This window comes from Lissotriton helveticus, chromosome 4_1 (assembly GCF_964261635.1).
Source record: "Lissotriton helveticus chromosome 4_1, aLisHel1.1, whole genome shotgun sequence".
NCBI lineage: Eukaryota > Metazoa > Chordata > Amphibia > Caudata > Salamandridae > Lissotriton > Lissotriton helveticus.
The window spans coordinates 23640109-23659069 of NC_136063.1; the positions used below are offsets into that span (position 1 = coordinate 23640109).

The following is an 18961-nucleotide window of genomic DNA, read 5'->3' on the forward strand; positions in this document are numbered from 1 at the left end:
GAGTTGTATTAAGAGCGGGGATATCCCATAACGTATCTTCCTCCATGCCCAATTGTGCTTCACCAATGTCTAGAGGTTCAAAAGTGCGATTTAGGTCGCCAGCTATTAGTATATTTTTCCCAGATGAGTGAGTTTCTAACAGATTATGCAAAGACAAAAGGACCTCAGATTTTCCTACACAACCCCCTCTAGCATATACGTTGTAAATATCTATGGAGGTGGATGGGTTACCCTTTAGTCGAATGAGCTGGATGTCTTTTTGATGAAGCTCAATATTTCTCACATCAATCATAAGAGACTGGCGCACCCATATAGTGAGTCCCCCCATCGGTCGCCCTTTAGGGCCCTTGGTGGCCGGAAGGTAAAAGTTCAGGTAGCCTAGTGCAAATACAGGATCACAAGCCCAGGTCTCTTGAAAAATGCAAACATCATACAGGCTGACAAAACCAAACCATTCTCCATAATCCATTTTGGAACAAAGCCCAGCAATATTCCAAGACAATAAATTCCCTTTGGCATTTGCCATTAGTGGATAATTACAATGAGCTGACCCTTTTGTTGTTAAATCGACAATACCAATTTCATGTGTATTTACTGCAGTTAAAACAGCTCTAGGAACAATGATGTCTGTGACATTTTGTGAAGATGTTTGGCAGCTAAACACCTCTGAAGAGCATGTAGCCGCAGGAATTTGCAGCAAGGTGGTGGGGATAGATGGTAGTCAATCACATGCGTCTAGGTTGGAAAGAGTGGAAAATCTGTTTTCCAATCCTAGACCCCACTCGGCAAAATCAGGGTTCTTGCCGCCCCTCTTGGTTACAACGTTCCATTTTGTTCTTAGTGTACTGCAATTAGGACCTCTGCCTTTCCTAGGATAGAAGAAATCTACGGTCAATGGGACGATTGGGGTAATTCTTTTCTGAGGTGGGTGGAGATTGGGCAAGATATTTGGCAAAACCTCGGGGTCAGAGAAGTTAAGCACAACACAGTCCCCCTTGAATTTTTGTACCCTATTCCCAATCCACTCAACCCTTCTTGCATTCACCAGTTCTTCCGCTAGTTGCTCCTTGCCCCAGGAGGTTATGGCCATGTTGTTGGTTAGCCATGATAAAGATTTATTTAGCAATGATGCAGTTGATTCAACATCACCGGGGGCTAATGGAGGTACATTTGCAAGAACAAGAACTAAAGGTGAAGCTTCCACAACAAGCTCTGATGATCCTTTCAAGGAGTTAGGTTCCCCTTGGGGATAAGCAGTTGTTACGTCTCCGGAGGGCCTATCAGATAAGTTTATCAATAAAGGCAGCGGGGGATATGGTGCAACATCAGGAGTCGGTCCGTTAGATTTGCCAGATTGAATTTCGCTCATCAGTGGCTGGACACTATTTGTAATAACTTCTGGAAGTTTTCTCACTTCCCCCAAAGTTTTTCCCAATAGACCTTCCAGTTTGCTTACTTCAGCGGTTAGTTTATCGATTTTACTAATCAGGGGTTTTACCATCCCTTTGATTTTTGTATCCATCAGGCAACAGAGTTTCTGTAATAGATCATCGGAGAGAGTCACGTAGGTTTCCCCAGTCAGGTCTTCCTCATCATCATCGGTAGATTTCCTAGGTGGCGTAGCAGCTTTATTTTTGGCTGATCTTAGGCCTCCTCGCTTTTGAATGGCTTTTCTTTTACCCCCTGAAACCCTTGGTGCGGGGATGGGGGGGCGATAGAGATGATGGACTCACTATTTGTAGAAAGCACAGTCAATGCGTCAATGTCGCAGTTTTCTTCGGTGTTGGCTACTATGCCACTGGGCTGGATGCTATTTGTGTCCTGGAGGGAGTCATGTGCCCCACCCAAGAGAGTATTATTTAGCAAAGCGAATGAGTCCTCATTCTCAATATCTACCAGTGGTGATTGTATAGGGGATTCTAGTCCCAAAGAAGTCCTTCTATCAGTGTTAATTTTTGTCACCACTTGAACAAGATAGTTCTCCATTGTGTTTGAGACAGTAGGTTGCTTTTTAGCAGGCATTGCTCAGCAGTAATACACTTGAACAAAATGTTATAATACACAGGAAAAATGAGTTTCTGATTACCTGGTGTTCAACAGGCCTGGTATTCTGTGCGCAATGAAGAAACTTTGGAGAAAACAGGCAGAATCCCTGGCCCAACCCGACCTAGTTCGACCTCGGACGGCCTTAGACGGCCCGCCCTCTGCCCGGGCTCCGCCCGGCGTCGCCCGCGCGCGTCCCGCGACGCGGAGGGAAGGGCGCTCTCAAATACGCCTCCGGCGGAAGTCCCTGGTGGCAGGCGGCGTCCCCGCAGCTCCGGGGACGCTGGGAAATGTAGTTTTTACCCTCTCCCGGCCCCTCTCGGCGGCCGCGAATGGTCAGCGGCGGCGGGGGCGGCAGGGAAGGCAAGGGAGGCTAGAGTCCCGGCTGGAGTCCTGGCAGTTCTGGCAACACAGCGGTAAGCCCTGTAAACAACAGTAGAGGTCCCCGCTTTGCCGAGGGAAGGGCGCTCTCAAATACGCCTCCGGCGGAAGTCCCTGGTGGCAGGCGGCGTCCCCGCAGCTCCGGGGACGCTGGGAAATGTAGTTTTTACCCTCTCCCGGCCCCTCTCGGCGGCCGCAAATGGTCAGCGGCGGCGGGGGCGGCAGGGAAGGCAAGGGAGGCTAGAGTCCCGGCTGGAGTCCTGGCAGTTCTGGCAACACAGCGGTAAGCCCTGTAAACAACAGTAGAGGTCCCCGCTTTGCCGAGGGAAGGGCGCTCTCAAATACGCCTCCGGCGGAAGTCCCTGGTGGCAGGCGGCGTCCCCGCAGCTCCGGGGACGCTGGGAAATGTAATTTTTACCCTCTCCCGGCCCCTCTCGGCGGCCGCGAATGGTCAGCGGCGGCGGGGGCGGCAGGGAAGGCAAGGGAGGCTAGAGTCCCGGCTGGAGTCCTGGCAGTTCTGGCAACACAGCGGTAAGCCCTGTAAACAACAGTAGAGGTCCCCTCTTTTATGCCTCATGTTAATATGATGCTAAGTTTATGAGCTTGCCAGTAGGTACTGGGTGTTCTTTATTGAGGACGTGTACTTTTGCATTGGTTCTGGCAGCGACCCGATTGGCGCTGCCTTGTACATAATCCCCTGTAAATAATGTCCTGGTGCCGGTAGGCACAGTGTATATGTCTGTGATTCTAATGTGTTTTTATAATACAAAGGCAATTTTTATGTAACCTTGTCTGGAGTCTCTTTTGTAGTGTGCCTACTGTGTTGCCGCTGTGTGTCTGTGTGTTGCACCAACGCTTTACACATTGGCTCTGCGATAGGTCTGACGACTCGTGCCAAGCTACCAAGGGGGTGAGCAGGAGTTAACCTCAGGGTGTACTTCCCTCGCCCTGACTAGACTGGGGGTTTCTGCCTGGCTCTGGTGCGTGCCCTAGCCTACCCGGAATCCCTGTTTCTAACACTAGACCACCTCCTATTTTGCCTAAATATTTTTGGGTGATAGCTTGATAGCCTAGAGAAACATCTTCATGCAAGATTGGACCCATTTCATCTCCTAACCGTTCTGTTATGAAGAGTAAGTCAAGTTTTGTGTCAGTGAGAAGGTACCAGATGGGACGCTTGTTTTTAGAGATCAATAGAGCATTTATTAGTAGACAGTTTAGAGAATGTGATTTGGTTATAGAGCAACTTTGTTTGAGTGAACAGTATTTTTTGTACTTATTGCATGTGCGCCCTTAGTGCTGATATTAGCTGTATGAGGTTAGCAATAGTGTAGCTGTTCTGTATCGTGTACCTCTTCAAGCAGGCTCAGAAGGCATTTTGATGGGTCCGTGTGTGTGGGTGGTGGAGATGGTGATTGAAAGTAAGTTGGTGAGCTGTGTTGTTTATAAAGTGTCTCCTTGTTGATGAGTAGACACAGAGAGGTGCAGTTGTGAGGAGTGGCATGCTGCTTATTTTGTTTGTGTCTGTTTAGGATTGAAGGTGTATGAGTTAGACGTGGTGGTACAGCATGTGGTTCATGTATATGTTTTAGCTGAGGTAAGAGAGAGTAAGCTTGGCATTCGTGTTTCTTCATGTTGTGCATCATTTGTGTTGTCAGTAAGATTTATGTATATTTGTAGTTTGTGAGGGAAAGTATTATGAGGTGTTATGCATGTAAAATCGCTGATGTATTTTTTTTCCGAGAAGGATATGAATGTAAAGTATTGTTGGTGAGTGGAAGCTGTATGTTAAAGGGGTGGTGATGTGTTTGTGAATAGAGTATAGGTGTTGTGTGAAAGGGGCTGAACTAGAATTGAGTGTGTTAAATTTAAATGCTGAATGAGGTTATAAGTGTGGTGCAGTGAAGTGTAAGTTTTGTGTGGTTGTGTTATTGTGATAGTAAGAAGAGGAGAGTGTTGGTGTATGAAAAGATGGAAGGCTGAGTATAGGTTTGTTTGTGAAAAAAGGGGTCTGCTTGAAGTCATTAGATGAGGGATTGTGTGTCTGGATAGAATATAGTTAAATATGGTGTGATGATTTTGCTTTTGATTTGTGATGACTGGATTGGTTAGTGTTATAGGAAGAGCGGTGTATTGTGTGTAAGTGATTGTGCAAATGTGTGGTAACTGGAATAGAAGGGTATACAGATGTGGTTTATGGGGATTTGTAGTTGGTGTTTTGATAATAAAGGGTAAACTGCGGTAAATGAGTGGAGTACATGTGCTGTGAGTGTGTTAATCTGGTTGTGGTCCATGGATGGGGTAGGGTGGGTGCTGGTGTAAGTACAGTTGGGCAGTATGTTTAGCCCTAGTCCCGACCTGGCTTGAAAAGGCTCAGTCATCTGCCCTTGTCCTCTCCACACTTAGCCTTGATGCTCAAGCTGAGACACCCTGAACCCTGGCCTTAAATAGCCCTAGTGATCAGGTTACCACCTTCGGTCAATGGAAGCCCTAGTCCTAACCCAAACCAGTCAGAACACTAGCCGAAAGCCGTAGGACCAATAGGTGACCAGCCCCAGCCCTAGTCTCAACACAAGTCCCAGCAGCCAATAAGACAGGAAACCCTAAGTTCTACGTCCAAGTAATACCCTAGCTACAACCCGAGTGCCAGCCCTTGTCCCTTGTCCTAACCCTAGTCCCAACAAATAATGAGGTACACAAACCTAAGCCCTATGTCCCATAGAAATCCTTAGCCTCTGAACCAATCAGAAACTCTAAACCTATCTATCAATCCGATCACTAACCCTAAACCCTAAATCTAGGAGAATCACTAACCCAGAAATCAATCAGAATCCTCCAATTATCAACCAATAAGAACACTAACCTTCATCCAATAGAAACATTAAATACAGCTTCCAATCAGTGCACAGATGTATTATCTGATAGCAGCTCATCTGAGGTGTATGTGACCTCCACACAGTTTTCTGGGCAGGGGGTTAGAAGCTGCTCCTCAATTAAAACAATCCTAGGAGACAGACAGGCTCAATTCACACCCTGGACGTCTGCAGGTAAGGCCCTAAAACGTTGCCCTCTAACAATACCGCTTGTCCAACTCTGAAACAAACTCACTCTATGAGCTAAAACTAGTGTTTCAAGCCCTTTTCAAACACAGCTTAAACAACTAAGAGCAGGTTACAGGAGCCTCAAAGCACTCTCTACCCTGTCTCTGGGGTACACCATGTCTGTATGGAGGCGGGTTAGGGGCTGTTGGGTGTGTTTAATCCAGTTGTATTCACTTAATAGAAAAGGGGGTCTGACAGTCGTTTGTTACACATAAGTCTAAACACAGATTAAGGGAGACATTTGAAGGGAAAAACAGGTCTTTTTGGGCAATTACAAAACTACAGATTTGTTAACTACAAAACCGAAAATGCAACAGGTAAAATCAGACAGTCACAAGCAGGTTAAACATTACTTTTGTATACTAGAACAACACCAAACAAAATGGTGAAAATGGTGCAGTCACAGGTGGAGGAAAAATGCATTAAAATTTCAGCAAATACATAGCACACAGTCAGCCTTCTTACCACCTCCTGCCTTTTGGGTCACTGCAGTCTTGGGCACAGCAAAGCTTCAGCTCACAAAATGGAGGTGAATGTTTTGGGGTTCACCCAACAATCCCTGAAGGGGCCTGGCAGGTGTGAGAGGAGGGAGGCCTCAGGGTTGCAAGGCAGCTAGGGAGCCAATCAGCAAGCTTGGGCTTTCTGGGCAGGGGGCTGGAAGAAGCTTCTCAATTGAGAATTGCATAGGCGTCAGACAGTTCCTGAATTTGGAAAAGGTAGTGCATGCCCTTCTCAGCACTTCTCCAATGCTTTTAATGGGAGAGTACTGGCACTTCTCAGCACCACACAGGTACTCTTAGACAAAGAGTAGCTGCACATCTATATCTCTATTTTAAGCACTCCTGAGGCTTGCTTCCCCCATGGTCCCAGAAGGCATAGTACCACCCCACCCCCCCCTGTCTACCCTGCTGCATGCCGGGATACTCTGCAGCCCTTGTGCAGAAAGAGAAACCAATAGTTGAGTGTGTGATAAAATACTTTGGCAGGGGACAGCTAAAGGGGCAGGGCTCTAGAGGGCAGGTTGAGGCGGATGAGTGGGTCAGCAGGACCCAGGAGATTTTTCCATCAATCAGTTCTCGAATCTGGATGACACTTGCCTGATTCATGAAAAACACATCCAGTTGCAACATGCCCAGTTAGCAGCTGTCCTCAGCATAATGTGAGACAAGCGTACTTTCCGACATCTGGCATGGGCAGCGTTGACAGTGAGTGACACCCATTTATGAACCCCACATGGTTTGAATGGTACACATGTAAATGTAAAATGTAAATGTCATGGTACTTATAGGGCGCACTGTCACCAGACGGTCACCTTGCGGTGTCGCCTATTCGGCTTCCTGGCGCTGATACTCATACCGCTGTGGAACCCCTCCTGGCTTTCCCTGTGAAGTGTCCACTCCTGGGCACCCCCAGGGTGAAGCCAGGCATCCTTAGCGCTGTTGGGGCCGGTGTGGAGGCTAAGCAAGCTATTGCCCAGAGTTGCAGCGTGGGGCCCGTGATTAGAATAGGCCCGAGGCGAGAATTAACAGGCCAGAGGAAATTGAGCCCGAGACCCCGCCGAGGTGGGAATCGAACCCTGGTCCCTGGCCAGAACTCTGCATCAAGGTCTACTGCTCCAACCATTGAGCCACACTCCTCCGCATGGGCCACTGGTCAAAGGTGGGTGTGTGTACTTTTTTTCTTTTTTGACATCCTGAACACGCTGCATGTATAGGGACACAGTGAGAAAATTAGACAGCTACCAACATTTTCCAAGGGTTCTTCCGGGAAACGCTTGTATCTAGTCCTAATGCCCCTTACCTTACAGTGCAGCTTTAATCACCAGGGCGCTGATGACCGATGCCAGGGAGAGCAGGGTGTAGCTAAAATGTGCACTGGAAGCGCCATTGCATAGGTCAGACTTGCAGCAGGAAACGGTACCTGACCCGCCTGGCACAGTGGCAGATCCTTCCTTACAATCTGGAGCACAGGCCTTGGAAACCACTGAATCTGTAAGGAAAGAAAAGGATGAATCTGTAGGAACCCACTGCCTAAATGTCTTCACATTTAATATTAGATCCTAACCTGATTATTTATAAAAACTACTTAGTCTCAATATCTCTAACGACTTCAATTCATTTGTAACTGCAAGAGAGCAGTTACAGTTTCACAGCACAGCTTTCCTCATAGAGATTGCTGACAGTAAAACCTGCAGTTCCACTGTCTGCAACTAGATGTCCTTACTGGTATTATGCAAAGGAAAACCCCTGCTGTAATTCTGCTCACAAAAATGATACGTCCACACACAAAAAACAAGATGTAAGAATTTGATATCAAATTTGACCACAACCTGCCTTTCATAAGAGGCAGTAATCCCACTAGAAGCAAAAGATAAAAAATACAAAAATATGTCCATTCGGTGATGCCTTCAGTTGTGTCTCTGCTGAGGTCATATTTGATATTCCAAGTGATGTACTTTGTACATAACCCCTTTTCGGAGGATCCACGAGGCACAGGGCACGGCCTTCGCAAATATTTTTGAGTCACCAGCAGACAGCAGTGGTAGTCTTATGTGATGTTTCACCACCATGGAACTGGACATCCCATAAGAACGATATCCAATTTACTCTGGTTACTTCAGATCCCTTCATTTAGGTCAGTAACAGAGACTGTAGTTAGATGGGCACTGACCTCCATAACTTAGATAAATAAATTGCTGTTTAGGACCATCAGCATCAGTTCGCTGTTCCCTTAGAAGCTTAGCGCACCTGCACAGCGGAAGGACTGGACCTGGGCCTGCTGCTTCAAGAAAGTGAGGAGCTCATGTCAGGCCCAGAGTCCTGCTGCCACTGCCTAACCCGACAAAGTCAAACTCCAGGTTCACAAGGGATTGTTCAATACTATGCAAGTGAGTCCTGCAGAAGGCTCTGTGGTTTAACTGCACTTACTGTTGGTTGCCACCTGTTGGCACAGCAAGAACCTGGTGAAGATTTCCACCTTATGAAGGTGTACTCATGTCCCTGTCACTGAGGTTGATGTGAGATGGCCGACCATATAGGTTGAAATGTGGACATAATGCCCATGGTTAGATGTGTGTTTATATGAATGCATGTGTGCCCATGTGTGTTTGGAAACTTCTTGGGCCAAGAACTAGCTAAATTCATTGCAAAATGGGCTTAGCGCATTTATTTTTATCGCTGCCTATCGCTGGATACTTTAGCAGAGAAAACATGCTATTAGCAACATTTATCTCCACTGTGATGAAATATCCAGCGATAGCGGTGAAATGCCTGGATATCGCTGGAAATTCAGCAATATTCATGCATTAACTCCATGGTGGACTCAGCCTGAAAATCCACCTCCCATTGAGGAATACAGGTAAGTCAGGTTTCCAGCAGGAGTTAAATACTAGCGATAATCGCGCTTAGCGCTACTTTTTTAATCGCTTCGCCTGCGTTGGTAATAGGGGGAAGTAGTATTAGCGACTGTTTTCAGTCTAGTTGGGAATGCCTACCTTGCATGTCATTAGCGATAATCATCGCTCGCATGCAAGGTGATAGGAAAACCGGCTGCTATCGCCAGTAAGCTGTTGCTAACACCTGTTAGCGACAGCTTGCTGATAGGGCAATGAATAAATCGCTGCTTAAGAGACAAAAAGTGCCGCTAAACAGGCAACAAAGCCCTTGCTAATATGTCCCCTTGTCCTTTAGTTTATGTTGTAGGAAATGTCAAATATGAACACACCACAGAAAATATGAACATGCAGAAAATGTAAAACACAAATACATAGCGCACAAACACACACAAGTAAAGAAACAGCTGTACAAGGTTAAAACCAGTTTAGGCCCAAGTCATGGGCTGACAAGAATAGGGTGAGAGTGCAATGTTGTGATGCCTGAGTTCCCCACATCACTGTACAGATAGTCAGTGTTGTGATGTCTGTTATCCCTTTATCACTTTACAGATGTGCAGTGCTGGGATACCTGAGTTCTCTATGTCACAGTACAAATGTGCAGTGTTGTGATGCCTGAGTTATCCCTGACACTGAACAGATTTGCAGTATTGCAATGCCTAAGTTCCATTTATCACGGTATAGATGTGCAGTGTTGTGATGCCTGAGTTCACCACATCACTGCATTGATATGCAGTGTTATTATGCCTGTGCAGTCCATATCACTGTAGAGAGGCAGAGTGGTGTAATGCCTGGGATTACTGCACAGATAGAAAGTGCTGTGATGCCTAGGTTTCTATATAACTGTACAGAAGTGTAGTGGTGTGATGCCAGAGTTCTCCATATGACCGTAGAGTTTTGCAGTGCTGTGATGCCTGAGTTCCTTAAATCACTGCACAGATGTGTAGTGTTGTGATGCCTGAGTTCTCTAAGTCACTGTAGAGATATGCAGTTTTGTGATGCCTGAATTCTCCATATCATTGTACAGATGTGCAGTGTTGTGAAGCCCGAGTTGTCCATGTCACTGTACAGCAGTGATCACTGACAGAATATAGAATGCCAAAATATCGACCTACCAAAATATAGTGGACAAAATGTAGAATGCAAAATTATCGAATTCCTATCTGCAAACAGGTAAGTACAAAAATATCGAATCAAAAATATAGCTGTAAAAAATATAGATGGTCAAAATATCGAATTTTATTAAATGTCTTAAAAGTAATTTAAAATGAATGAAAAAATACATATAATTAACTAAAACATACTTAAAAATACTTAAATAACCTTAAAATTAATAAATAATATTTGTAAGTAAAAAAAAGAAACATATTTATTTATTATTTATTTATTTATTTTTGATATTTGATAAAGCGCGAACAATTGCCCGCAGGCGTCTCGGCGCTATTACTATTGCAGACTTCTCCATAGCTGTGCTTCAAACCTTAATGGTTAAACAACCAGGTTTTCAGTTGTTTTCTAAATGACATGAGATTTGGGCTTGTCCTGATAGATTGGGGGAGTGTGTTCCACAGTTTTGGAGCCACAACCAAAAAACGACGATCAACCCAAGTAACCAATTTAGTACGAGGCACCACCATGTCGTTGAGATTGGCCGAGCGGAGAGGTCGAGAGGGATTGTATGGGATAAGCTGATCTCTCAAAAATTGAGGTGCTTGTTGATGCAGTGATTTATAGACTATACATAGGGTCTTGAATTTAATTCTGTTCCTAATGGAGAGCCAGTGATAACTTCTGATGGTGTTGGCTATAGGTTTATATCTGGGAATTCCCGAAAGAAGTCTGGCAGCCGCATTCTGTACTGTCTGCATTTTCTTAATGACCCTGATCTGGGCATTGGCGAATAAGCCATTGCAATAATCTAATGCAGATAAGACTAAAGAGCTTACCAGGGTCTTGCCTGCACTCTTTGGGAGAGAAGGGAGGATTTTTTTTACCAGTCGTGGCCGTCTGATTGGCGTGAGCCATAAAATTAAGGTAGTTATCAAAGATAACACCCAGGTTCCTCACCTTGGGAGTTGGTGTCGGCAGGGTTCCGAAAGATGTTGGCCACCAAACTGGGGACCAACTGGGAAGAAGATGTCCGAAAGTTACCACCTCAGTTTTTTCGGAATTAAGTTTTAAACAGTTTGCCGACATCCATTGTCCGATTGCCAGCATACCTGTTTTAAAACCCTCTGTCACTGTTTCTCCGTCATTTTTGACGTGTGTCGTCTGCGTATGAGGTAAGGTTCATCCCATGGGCTTTGATGGTTTTAGCTAGGTCCGACACATAGATATTAAATAGTGTCGGACTTAGGGATGAGGTACCCCACACGGCAAGGACAAATTAGCCGATTCGAATGGTCCTAGCATCACTGCTTGCGATCTTTCATTCAGAAATGAAGCCAGTAGAATCTTAGCTGAGCCCTGCACACCCATTTTCTCGACACGGTCGACGAAAATCTGATGGTCGACCGTGTCGAAAGCTGCCGAGAGATCCAAGAGCACCAGCAATGCTGAGCCTCCTTGGACTCGGACGACTCTAATGTCGTCCGCAGCCTTAATCAGAGCCGTCTCTGTTCCATGGAACTTGCGAAACCCAAATTGGGTCTCATCAAGTAGGTGATGTTCCTCGATAAAAGCTGCTAGTTGGGTGTACATAGCCTTTTCCACCACCTTAGCCAGAAAAGGAAGGTTGGCGATAGGTCTGTAATTTTTCAGCTCTGTTTTATCTAGGCCTGGTTTTTTCAGAAGGGGCTTCGGGAGGTTTTTTTTTAACAGACTAGGATAGATTCCAGTGCTGAACATAAGGTTACAGATTTGTGTGATAGCTGGAATCAAAGAATCCATGATTGGGACAAGGGTTTTCAAGGGACATGGATCCAGTGCTGAACCCGATTTAATAGAGCTTATGATATCTCTAGCTTGGGTCTCTGAAATATCTACAAACTGTGAGAATGTGTTACTAAGGGGGGCAGTATGTATATCATTGGTGCTGTGAGTAGCAGTGGAGGCGAAGGCTGAGTAAATATCATTCGCTTTTGTGAAGAAAAATAATGCTAATGAGTCACAAAAGATTTGTGAAGTCGGGGATTATGATCAGGGGTGTTTCCTGCCAACTGCTTAGTTATATCATATAGCTTTTTGTTGGAGTTTTTTGCACTCTCTATTTGCTCGCTAAAATACTTTTTTTTAGCCTCTGTAGTCATATATTTGTACTGAGCTATCAATTCCTTGTAGATTTATTTACTTTCCTCATCATAGTTTTTTCTCCAGTGCCTTTCTCTGTTTCTACAGAATTGTTTCTCCTTTCTTAATTCCTCAGAATACCAAGATGCTGAAGGGGAATTCCTGTTCCTAGTTATAAGTTTAATCGGTACTAGTTTATTAATGGCTTAGCCTAACTAGTCTTGGTATTGCTTAATTGCCATATCTGGATCATTGGACAGGGTTGGTTTAGTGCTGTCCAATAATAATAATAATAATCCACATTTGTATAGCGCACAATCACCCGTTAGGGTCTCTAGGCGCAGGGGGCCGTCGGGAAGATTAAGCAAGCTATTGCCCAGAGTCACATGGTGCTGGGCTAACCTGCCGCCGGAGCCGGGGATCGAACCCTGATCCCCAGATTCCAGCGTCATCGCCCTGGCCGCGGCGCCACACCTCTCCAATGAGATCTTGAGGTTAGGAATGTTGATTTCTTTCCAGGCCTTAAATGATTCACGACTGAGAGGGGGTGTTCTTGAGATGGAGGCCTCATTAGTTGTGATGGTACCTAGAACTATGTGATGATCAGTCCAGGTCAGTGGGAGAACGTTGGTGATTTGGAGATCTTCTAAATTAGTGAAGATACCATCCAACGTATGCCCTGCATCATGAGTAGGTTGGTTTACTAGTTGTGAGAGCCCCAAAATTTCCATCTCAGACAGAAGGGACAAAGTATCTTTATCATCGCATCTGTCGAGATGGAAGTTGAAGTCTCCCAATACTGTTAGGGACTTCTCGATTGCCAGTGATTCCAAAATAGTACCGACTTCAGTGAGAAATCCGGAACGTGCTCCTGGCCGTCTATACAGTAGCATTCCCCTAAAATTGTATGTGGGGGATAGATAGATATCAAACTGCAATGCTTCACAAGTAGCCGTGGGTATCGGTGAAGTCCGGATGTTATATATATCTCGGATGATTATAGCTATCCCACCTCCTCTTTTGCCCTGTCTATCATATCTGTGGGCTCTATATCCATTTGGGACAGCAATCACGAGATCTGGATCGGACGACTTGTCCATCCATGTTTCAGTTAGTGAGTGCTATTATCGTTTTTTTAGAGTGTCTCTGATTATTGCCTTCCGCTAGGTTATTTATTAAGGGTATGGTTGCCTGGCAATTCTTACATTCGAGAGAGGTGATATCTGTAACAGACTCCAGATTATATTTGATGCATCTATCTGTGGGCGGCGTACGTAAATCAGTCAGCATTAGGGATCAATAAGATGGAAGGCCCGATGGTTGTACCGAGAGATCCAGGGGTTGTGGCCCTAGGCCCGGTCCCGGCGCGGACGGGCGCAGACGGGCTTGCCTTCGGCGCGCTGCCGGCGCGCCCGCTGCGCCCGCCCGCTGCGCGGACGGAAGGGCATCGTCTATTTGTACTATGAGGAGGAGGGTGGGAGGCGTCCTGCAACTGGACCGCCAACCCTTTCTCCCTGCAAGATGGCGCCCACAGCCTTTACCCCGTGTCGTCAGCCCCTAATCGGCTGCGCCGGGATGAATGGGGGCGTGTAGAGCGAGCCTCGGTGCAACGCGATTCTTGCACTCGAGTGATCCTTCAAGTAGTAAATTAAAAGTGACACTAGTAAAATATATACAATTTTTAAAAGGTATTACCAAAAATAGGGATAGGCTTGTAGAACCCCCGGCTTCCGCCTCAGGGGAGAAATGAGCAAAGTGCACAGTTCAGTGAGCACCACTCTTTAAATATCGGGGAGGGCGGGAGGCGTCCTGCAACTGGACCGCCAACCCTTTCTCCCTGCAAGATGGCGCCCACAGCCTTTACCCCGCGTCGTCAGCCCCTAATCGGCTGCCCCGGGATGAATGGGGGCGTGTAGAGTGAGCCTCGGTGCAACGGGATTCTTGCACTCGAGTGATCCTAAAAGTGGTAAATTAAAAGTGACACTAGTAAAATATATACAATTTTAAAAGTTATTACCAAAAATAGGGATAGGCTTGTAGAACCCCCGGCTTCCGCCTCAGGGGAGAAATGAGCAAAGTGCAGAGTTCAGTGAGCACCACTCTTTAAATATCGGGGAGGGTGGGAGGCGTCCTGCAACTGGACCGCCAACCCTTTCTCCCTGCAAGATGGCGCCCACAGCCTTTACCCCGCGTCGTCAGCCCCTAATCGGCTGTGCCGGGATGAATGGGGGCGTGTAGAGCGAGCCTCGGTGCAACGCGATTCTTGCACTCGAGTGATCCTTCAAGTGGTAAATTAAATGTGACACTAGTAAAATTTATACAATTTTTAAAAGTTATTACCAAAAATAGGGATAGGCTTGTAGAACCCCCGGCTTCCGCCTCAGGGGAGAAATGAGCAAAGTGCAATTTTATTTTTAATACATATATATTAACGTAATATCAATAAAAAATATACCATATTTTTACCATAGGATAGCGGGTGGGTATAATTTACTATTACCACTCCAGTGAGTGCAACAGTAGGTAAAGCGTTGGATAGGGTAGGGGTAAAAATTACTATTCCCACTCCAAAGAGTGCAACGGTAGGAAAAATGTTGGATAGCGTAGGGGTAAAAATTACTATTCCCACTCCAGAGAGTGCAACAGTAGGGAAAGCTTTGGATAGCGTAGGGGTAAAAATTACTATTCCCACTCCAGTGAGTGCAGTAGTAGGGAAAGATTTGGATAGCGTAGGGGTAAAAATTACTATTCCCACTCCAGAGAGTGCAACGTTAGGGAAAGCGTTGGATAGCGTAGGCGTAAAAATTACTATTCCCACTCCAGTGAGTTTAACAGTAGGGAGAGTAATGATTTAATATATTAATAAACAATAAATTAAATATCAATACCAATAAAAAAATGTATTAAAATTAATTACCATTGTAATATTATGTAATAATTAATCAATTAGAAATACTAATAAATATTAGTTAATACAAATTAATGACCTATTCATAATTATTTAACAACTAATTAATTTTCAATAACAAAAACTAATGAATAATAAAAATGTATACCAATTAATAATTAATTACCAGTAAATTAATTATCAATGCACAAAAAATATTTTTAATATGTAATTAATTACAATTAAATTACTTCCAACCCTACTCCCCTATAAACCCACAATCCTCTACGGAAAACAAATTAATACAATTATCATAATTATCAATTAATCAATTAATACAAATGAATTACCAATTAATTAAAATGATTTACCAATTACAAATTAATTAACAATAAATTAAAAATCAATAACAATAAATAAATAAAATATTTACTGAATTACAATTAAATTACTTCCCATCTATTCCCCTATAAACCCACAACACGCTACGGAAAATATATTAATACAATTAACATGATTATCAATTAATCAAGTAATACAAATTAGTTACCAATTAAAAAATTCATTAACAATAAATTCAAATGAATACCAATACATAAATAAAAATATTTAATTAATTTCAATTAAATTACTGTTCCCCTATAAACCCACTACCCGCTACAGAACTAAAAAGCAACATTAAATTAAAAATAATTAATAATTTCTAAAAATTAATATCCAATATAATTAAATGACTTCCCACCCTATTCCCCTATAAACCCACAACCCGCTACAGAATTAAACTACGCAAAAATTAAATAACTTAAAATTCTTTACTTAAAATAAATTAAACATACATTACAAAAATAATATACACTTTCACACATATACTAACATACAAAACACTTTAAAAAAATCAATATTATTAAACATTCTATATATTTTAATGCCTATATTATATACTTCGATATTTTGACTTCTATATTTTGACAATCGATATTACTTACCTTCAATATTATATTTTTAACTACTATCTTGTGTCCATTCGATATTTTGTCCATTCTATATTTTTACTTCGATATTATGTCCATTCTATATTTTTTTTCTCGATATTATGGCTAATTACCATTCTGATACCTGAGTTCCCTTTATCACTGTACAGATGTGCAGTGTTGGAATACCTGAAACCTCCACATCACTACACAGATATACAGTGTTGTGATGACTGCACACTCAATATCACCATACAAAAGCAGTGTTGTGATGCCTGAGGATTCCACATTATTGCACACGTGTGCTTTAATGCCTGAGTTCACTGGACAGATAGGTAGTGTTGTGATGCCTAGTTTTTCTATATCACTTTACAGATGTGCAATGTTATGATGCCTGATTTCTCCATATCATTCTACCGATGTGCAGTATTGTGATGCCTGAGATTCCTTTATCTCTGTACTAGTGTGCAGTGTTCCCTTTATCACTTCACAGATGTGGTGTATTGCAATGCCTGCGTTCCATTCATCACTGCACAGATGTGGCGTATGGTGTTTCTTGAGGTCTCGATAGCACTGTACAGATGTGCAGTGCTGGGACTTTCAGCTGAAGCTGTACATGAGTACCCTCAGACCCACAGCTGGATCTTGAGGGAATCCTCAAGCATCACTTCTGCTACCACAGCTGTTGTTACACTTTCAAACCAGGAGTTGGTAGGACACATATATTGTTAATCAAGGCATTTGATCAGATAGTCTGAATTTATTTTTCTGTTACAAGTGCTTAGATAGAGCCAACATGTTTGTGAAGGCTCTTTTGCGTGATGTCTGTGTAGGATATATATGTTTCTCTACATAAAGTGATGTCACAGGTGCACAAGCTGGCACTTACTTCCGGAGACAGAGGCCTTGACTTTCACGCAGTACTCAGAACCCGAGGGGCAGTTGGTTTCAGTGTTGCATTCAGCACTGGTGGACGCTCCGAGGCAGGTGTAACACCTCAAGGAGTGTGCTGTAAAACAAACAAAGAGATGGTTTAACAAGGTGGTCCCAGCTCCTCCTCTGACTCTCTGTTTAAAGTGTGCACTATGAGCACAGGTGTGATGTCATCATCCTGCCCCAGCATGGTATGTATGAGTAGAGGAATGCACATCGAGGGCAGTTGCAAATGCATGCTGACTTCCTTCTCCATCACTTAGTGACTGCTGGGATCTGGTTTTAGCCAAATCCTGCACTTAACAACTTGATCTAAACAAACAGCGACAAAGTCAATTCACCTGCCTAACAACTGAAACTTCTAGTTCATTGATTGGAAGGTTTGATTGGAAAGTGTGTGTGTGTGCGCGTGTGTGAGTGTGGGTGAGTGTGTGTTTATTTGTGTGTGTGAGTGAGTGTGCGGGGTGTGTGTGTGTGTGGGGTGTGTGTGTGTGCTGTGTGTGGGGTGTGTGTGTGCGCGTGCATGTGTGTGGGTGAGTGTGTGTTTATTTGTGTGTGTGAGTGAGTGTGCGGGGTGTGTGTGTGTGGGGTGTGTGTGTGTCCTGTGTGTGGTTTGTGCACGCATGGATGTGGGATTGGACCAGTGGGTTCACAGACAAAGGGAAGAGTAAGTGTTCGAAAATGGATGTGAGCATGGATGGATGAATTCACAATTCACTAATGCAGACATGAGTTCAGTTAAATGACAACAAACTACAGAGACATTTGGATAGTCTTCGGGGACCACCAAACACATGGCTGCTGCACAGCAATGTACAAGTGCTCCTAGCGTGGATGTAGGTAACTCTAAATGCATAGATGTCTGACTTCATTAATGACCGTGCACATGGATGAATGGGTGAGAGTGCATGGGTTATTGTGAGTGCCTCTTTGGTTGTAAGGGGATTAGTAGATTTAGTAGCACAGCCTTGGCGTTCCCTTATCAGAATTAGATGCAAAGTGCCTCTGTGCCCCCTTCCATAAAACATTTTGTAAATGTTGTACTAATGGCATGATGACCTGGGTGTTAAGGGCACAATGACCTGTGTGGTAAGGGCACAGTGACCTGTGTGGTAAGGGCACAGTGACCTGTGTGGTAAGGAAGCAATGACCTGTGCACCAAGGGCACACTGACCTGTGTGGTAGGGGTGCAATGACCTGTGTGGTAATGGCGTAATGACCTGTGTGGTAAGGGAGCAATGACCTGTGTACCAAGGGCACACTGACCTGTGTGGTAGGGGTGCAATGACCTGTGTGGTAGGGGCGCAATGACCTGTGTGGTAAGGGAGCAATGACCTGTGTACCAAGGGCACACTGACCTGTGTGGTAGGGGTGCAATGACCTGTGTGGTAATGGCGTAATGACCTGTGTGGTAAGGGCGCAATGACCTGTGTACCAAGCGCACACTGACCTGTGTGGTAAGGGCTCAATGACCTGAATACTAAGGGCACAATGACCTGTGTACTAAGGGCACAATCACCTGTGTGGTAAGGGCACAATGACCTGTGTGGTAAGGGCGCAATGACCTGAGTGTTACGGGCACTTTGAGCTGTGTGCTGGGGGTATAAATATCCGTGTGCTAAGGGCGCAATGACCTGTGTTCCAAGGGCACAATGACCTGTGTGCTAAGGGCAGGATGACCTGTGTGGTAAGGGTACAATGACATGTGTACTAAGGGCAGAATGACCTCTGTACTAAGGGCGCAATGACCTGTGTACAAACGGCACAATGACCTGTGTGGTAAGGGCGCACTGACCTGTGTACAAAGGGCAGGATGACCTCTGTACTATGGGCACAATGCCATGTGTACAAAGGGCACAATGACCTGTGTGATAAGGGCACAATGACCTGTGTGGTAAGGGCACAATGACCTGTGTGGTAAGGGCGCAATGACCTGTGTGGTAATGGCACAATGACCTGTGTGGTAATGGCACAATGACCTGTGTGGTAAGGGCGCAATGACCTGTGTACCAAGGGCACAATGACT

The 18961-nt window shown here is 44.6% G+C and overlaps 1 protein-coding gene across 2 annotated transcripts in view; it reads right to left on the reverse strand.

Moving 5' to 3' along the window:
• Positions 1-18961, reverse strand: part of LOC144826915 (lymphocyte antigen 6E-like) — a 45942-nt gene that overhangs the window by 22251 nt on the left and 4730 nt on the right. For both annotated transcript variants that reach the window (XM_078685374.1, XM_078685373.1), the window contains exons 2-3: positions 16892-17011; positions 7326-7514 (exon numbers count right to left, since the gene is read on the reverse strand). In XM_078685374.1, coding sequence (XP_078541500.1) covers positions 7327-7514; positions 16892-17011 — 308 coding nt within the window. In that variant the 3' untranslated portion in view covers position 7326. The remainder of the gene's footprint in view (positions 1-7325; positions 7515-16891; positions 17012-18961) is intronic.